Source organism: Salvia miltiorrhiza, chromosome 4 (assembly GCF_028751815.1).
Source record: "Salvia miltiorrhiza cultivar Shanhuang (shh) chromosome 4, IMPLAD_Smil_shh, whole genome shotgun sequence".
Classification (NCBI taxonomy): domain Eukaryota; kingdom Viridiplantae; phylum Streptophyta; class Magnoliopsida; order Lamiales; family Lamiaceae; genus Salvia; species Salvia miltiorrhiza.
In genome coordinates, this window is record NC_080390.1 from 45,400,975 (window position 1) to 45,406,982 (window position 6,008).

At 37.0% G+C, this 6,008-nt stretch overlaps 1 protein-coding gene across 2 annotated transcripts; it reads left to right on the top strand.

The window, feature by feature from the left end:
* The first annotated feature begins 1,125 nt into the window (after nt 1-1,125).
* On the top strand, nt 1,126-5,048 carry LOC131023732 (phytoene synthase 2, chloroplastic). 2 transcript variants are annotated; one of them, XM_057953294.1, is made up of 7 exons: nt 1,126-1,421; nt 1,856-2,549; nt 2,632-2,682; nt 3,481-3,653; nt 4,078-4,313; nt 4,477-4,669; nt 4,751-5,048. In XM_057953294.1, the coding sequence occupies exons 2-7, from the start codon at nt 2,066-2,068 to the stop codon at nt 4,925-4,927; spliced, it is 1,314 nt and encodes a 437-aa protein (XP_057809277.1). In that variant the 5' UTR covers nt 1,126-1,421; nt 1,856-2,065; the 3' UTR covers nt 4,928-5,048. The 2 variants fall into 2 exon arrangements, with proteins under 2 accessions (XP_057809277.1, XP_057809278.1); XM_057953295.1 differs by lacking the exon at nt 1,126-1,421 and adding an exon at nt 1,450-1,741.
* Nucleotides 5,049-6,008: the final 960 nt, after the last annotated feature.

Consider the following 6,008-nt stretch of genomic DNA (forward strand, 5'->3'; position numbering starts at 1 on the left):
AAGGCACAATTGTACGCGACGTGAAACAAATAAAGTCTCAATTTCAACGCGTGCAAAAGGAAGTGAAGTTGTGGGAAGCAATCTACGACAAGTGTCGGAAGCATTAGGCTCCGGCATGAGCGATGATCAAATTACTATTCGAGCTTTACAAATGTACACTTTCGAGCATTGTACTATATATAAGTACCCATATTTAAGTACCCACATGCGTGGCTTGTGCTTCGCGAATGTAAAAAATTCACGAGGATTGGCGAGAATGTCCACTCCTCCAAACGTTCCAAGGGCTCGTATGGTCGCTATACAACCACCTATAACGAGCAAAGTGTGTCCACAAGGCCCCAAGGGCCAAAGGCGGCGAAGAAAGACAATGACAAGAAAAAGGCGGAGTCGTCCGACGAGCAAACTCGAGCTCTCGAGGCCATGGAGAACAGTGTCAAGGTTATGAGCATCTTCTCCCAAGCCCAACGCAACCTCGCGGACGGCATCATCATGGGTAAAAATACATCTGGTATGAAATCCGACGAGTTGGCTCACCACTTCAAATTGGTAGGAGATATCAAGAAACGCAACAATCTATCATAGATTGTAGTTTTTTTATGCTTTTTTAAATTGAAGTAATTTTTAATTTTAATGAAATTTATATTAATTGAAAACAAATATTAAAAATAAATACTAAATGAAAATCAAAATTTAAGAGTTGGGGTGAGGCTCTCCCATAGTGGAGAGTGAACTTTTAAATGGCGGGGACCACATTTAAGAACCCACTTTAACTCTCTGTAGTGAATGCTCTAATACATTTATCATTAATGGTCGACCGTCAACTTGAATTGATTGAGCATGTTGAGCAAAGTGATTTTCATTAATCGAGCAAGTTCGTGATTCGAGTAATATAGAATAGCGAGTTGAAGTTTCAAAATTATTAGGTAAGAGCAACTTTGTCCTTTTAAGTTCAAAAGTAATTTTATAATGAATAATTTTTTATTTTTTATTTATCTTTAAAAATGGGTAAATACTATAATTAACCTATTTAGTAATATTAAAACCAAAGAAATAAACACGGTTATGATACAGTACATGCCATGGAATCTAGTTTAGAAAGAAAACAAGATACCCGGTTCTTGGTACCAAACGAAACGGGTCACAAACAGAAGTGGGACCCACTTGGGAAAAAGCTCCAATGTACAGCTATGAATCTTTCGCACTCATTAAAATGGCTCGAGATTTACAGCAACGAATATGAATCACTCAATTTTAAGTCATCGTCTCAGCGAGAAAAATGCCCATCATTCAAATTATTGCTCTATAAATTTACAAGAATTACTGACGAGTGCTTTGTTGAACTTCTGGAAGAGTATAGAGCCGCGTTTTGACAAATTCTCTTCTTTCAGTGGCTTAACCTTGTTTTCAACAATATTTAAAAGGTTTGTTTTCATGATTTCAGGTCGCTGTTCTTGTTTTTTATTTTTTATTTTTTATTTGTGTACTGTTTATTACTATGATGCTTTCCATTTTATCTGGTTATACTTAGTGTTGCGTGTTTAAAAAAATTGAATATTTGCGATATGAAGATAACCTTTTTACGTGTATGGACAGCATAAAAATAGGTTATTGTAGTTCAGTTGACTAAATATAGAAAGTGCTCGTAGCCCATTACATATATAAGCTTGACTGACGCATGGTGATTTTTGGCTTATTTTATTTTGAGTTGTTTCTGAGGCGTATTTTTCTGTTTCTTGTTCTGGTAGGTGCTGTTGTTAATGGGAAAATGCCTTTTCTTTAATGGGATTTTAATGGAGCTAATGTTGTTGTTTCCAACTGTTGTAAATGCTGATTGTGTGATTGGTTTCTTTTGCAGAAACCTTTACAACAGATTTCGAATTGCTGTCAAGAAGTGAGTCCCTGCCTGAATTTGGAGCTGGTTTCTTCATTTTCTGGTAGGACTGCATCAGAAGCCAACTGATTAGCTTTTGAAGCTGGGTAGATTTTAGTGGTTGGTGAATCTTATTTAGTTAAGGAGATAAGATACTTTATAGAAAGTTCAGAATCAAGAATTTGTAGTTGAAGCATGTCTGTTGCTATGTTGTGGGTGGTTTCTCCCAACTCTGAGGTGTTTCATGGAGTCGGGTTCATGGAGCAAGTTCGGGATGGAAACCCGATTCTTGATTCGTTTAGGTATAGTTCTCGGTGCAAAAATGTGATTATCGGTGGCAGCCTAAACAAGGGTAGGAAGAAAAGGCAGAGCTATAGCTCTATGAATGCAGATTTGAGGTATGCCTGCTTGGGGGGTTCGAGCATGGAGAATGGAGGTAGACTCTCTCTCACATCGAGTATGGTAGCTACTCCAGCAGGGGAAATTGCCTTAACATCCGAGCAGAAGGTCTATGATGTGGTTTTGAAGCAGGCAGCCTTGGTTAAGAGGCAGTTGAAACCTGACGAGGATTTGGATGTGAAGCCGGATATTGTGCTTCCGGGATCTCTTGGTTTGTTAAGTGAAGCTTATGATCGGTGTCGAGAAGTATGTGCTGAATATGCCAAGACATTTTACCTTGGTTAGACCTCTTTATTTATTCCCTGTTTCACAAGAACTGATTAAAGTAACAACACCTAATTATATATCTGCTTCTTTGATAGGTACACTGTTAATGACCCCAGAGAGGCGAAGAGCAATCTGGGCGATATACGGTAACATCTTGTCTCGTGTACTAACTACTAAGCCATCTTGTATCAGATCTTATTATGGATGGACTTGAATTGTTTCGTCACTTTGATTGGTTTATTTGGCCTTCAATTGATTGATATTTGCTTGTGATTGTTCCATGCCTATCTGATATCAATTATGATAATTGTACTGCAGCTCTCGCCCTTCATTTTCAACTAGCTACACCATTGGAATGATCAGAAGTAAAACAAGTTATTATATTCATTCATTATTGGCACCATATCTATGAGGAGTAATCCTTTTCAATGTTCAAGCAACAGTTAATAGATTGCTGATTCCTTAATTAGTCACTATTGCAAGTTCCAAAAAGTTTGTTAACAGAATAATTAGTGTTGACTGCAAGCCTATTTCTGTTGTGGCGGCTTCCTTGACCTTTGAGATACAAAGTTCACTTTGACCTTTGACATACAAAGTTCAGAAAATATCTGAAACCTGAATATCTTTTTTTTTTTTTTATAAATTAACAGTATTAAATAAAGAAATTTAAAGGCCGCGCCACAGGGGACTCGACCCGAGACCTTTGGCCTTAGGCATTAACCCCTTACCGGTTGGCCATGGTTGAGTATGAGGTTCTTTCTTTAACTTAGGATTTGTAAGTTGATTAATCTGAAAATCTATTTGACTAATTAGAGTAATAAAACTGTTGTAGCTGAACATGGATCTCTTAAAAAGATCCATGTTGTCTTTTCCAACTCAAAGATTTGGCTTGCATATCATTTCTTGTTGTCTCACCTGGCTGTTGTCGTTTGTATATTATGCAGTCTGGTGTAGGAGAACAGATGAGCTTGTTGATGGGCCAAATGCATCACATATAACCCCAATGGCCTTAGATAGGTGGGAAGCGAGGCTGGAAGATATTTTTAGAGGGCGCCCTTTTGATATGCTCGATGCTGCTCTAGCAGATACCGTTTCAAGGTTTCCTGTGGACATCCAGGTTATACCACTTTGGTCTTTGGCAGTATTTGTGTGTCTTCGCTACCTCTTTTGATTTCCTTGATTGTTTTTGTGGAAAGAGACTCCATACACATAATATTATCTCTTCATGCATACTGTCATCTACCGAATCATGAACTGTTCTCAACTTATTAAGATTATTGGTATATATATCATTTAATGTTTTCATACAAACCGTCGTATGTTTGCTTGAAAAAGAAAATTTATTTCATTTCAGACGTGCCAACTGATTGAGCTTTAACTATTTCCAGATGCTAGAAATTATTCATTTTTATTGATGACCTCCTTTACTCATGGAAACCGAGAGAATTACTATCTCCAAAGAATTTGATTACAAGTCCTTTCGTGCATTTAGCCGTTTGCTGTCGTGTGTGTATGTTAATATCCATATACCCTGACTGCAGCCATTCAGGGATATGATTGAGGGAATGAGAATGGACCTGTGGAAGTCGAGATACAAGAACTTCGATGAGTTATATCTCTACTGTTATTACGTGGCTGGTACTGTAGGATTGATGAGTGTGCCGATTATGGGCATAGCACCCGAGTCCCAGGCTACGACAGAGAGTGTGTACAATGCTGCTTTGGAGTTAGGGCTTGCTAATCAGTTGACCAATATTCTCAGGGATGTTGGAGAAGAGTAAGTATTTATTTGAAACTTATTATACACATTATGTCACTATAATCTATGTATTGATTTGTAGTTCAACTGTATTCTATTAGTACATATACATTGGCATGTGAGTCGTGAGACAAAATTAGCAAGAAGATCGGTTCTTATGCAGTGTTTTCGTTTGGTGTAGTGCACGGCGTGGAAGAATCTATCTGCCTCAGGACGAGTTGGCACAGGCGGGGCTATCAGAGGACGACATATTTGCTGGGAAAGTAACTGACAAATGGAGGATTTTCATGAAGAAGCAAATCAAGAGGGCGAGGAAATTCTTTGATGATGCAGAGATTGGTGTGAAAGAGCTGAGCTCCGCCAGCAGATGGCCGGTAAGTATTTTAAGCTCGACTGACTTAACATAGCTCGTCTCGTGTTAGGGTGTGTTTTAAAGCGTTGTGCTGGTGGTGCAGGTGTGGGCGTCGTTGCTTCTGTACCGACAGATCCTAGACGAGATAGAAGCCAACGACTACAACAACTTCACAAGGAGGGCTTATGTTGGCAAACCAAAGAAGATTTTAGCTTTGCCAGTTGCATATGCCAAGTCCCTAGTTCCTCCAAGAAGCTCATCTTCTCTTCTAAAGGCTTGATCCATCATCAACTCAATTATACATCATTATAGATATATTATCATGTACATGGCAAATTATGGCAATGTAGCTGACAATATATTTCACCCCCTTTTTATTACATAACAAAATGCTTCCTTAATTTCATTGTGTCTATTGTCTAATTTTGAATAGTTGCACAGTAAAATATAAATTCAAAAACGAGCAGTTAACAAAGTTTCTTTCTGGAAATGAAGAAGCTTCTTGATTTTTTATTTACGTTGCTTAAAAACCAAACACGTAGGCGGTATTCCAAATTTAATTAATATTAATAAATATGCATATGCATAGCAATTAATGACAATGTTTTTTTTTTAAGACAATTAGCATACCTGTTAGGTACGCAATTATAAAATAGCATCATCTGGACATAACTGTTTTTATTAATACGCTGAACAGACATATGCATCTGACTACTAATTAATAATATAGGCTATAGGCATATGCCTAACAAATACTGTTTGCAGAGTTTTTATTTATTTATTTTGGCATGCCTAACAAATACTGTTTGCTGAGTTTTTATTTATTTATTTTGTTGATATTTCTTGTTAATTAATCCACCTAAAGCTGTTATGAATTTGATAATTAATTAGGGCCTGCCTTTTTTTTTGTCATTTTCCCTTTTGATTTGGGGGAAGGTCTTTTTTTAAAAAAATTTGGGGAAGGGGAACGGTGAGGTTTGAACCCTGAATCTCACTGTTCATAGACAAGAGTTGCACCGTTTAATGTCTCATTGGGAACAATTAGGATCTGCCTAATAATCCCTTCTGATGTAGACTGATTTGGGAATTTGGGTGTGTAGTTAATAGTAGCATCAAAACCTAGTTAATTTTATCAACAAAACGTAGTTACAGTAAAATTAAATGTATGACAGCCATAAATTTAGGTAATTAGTAGGAAATGTAATTGGGGTTTGGCCGTTTAGAAGATGATATACCCTAAATGGGACACATGATCATTTTTATTTGATCTTTTTTGCATAAATGAATTTTATTACTCCAACTCGTAAAAACTAAATTCATACAAATATTATTATATATATTTGGAATAAATGTGTGACAAC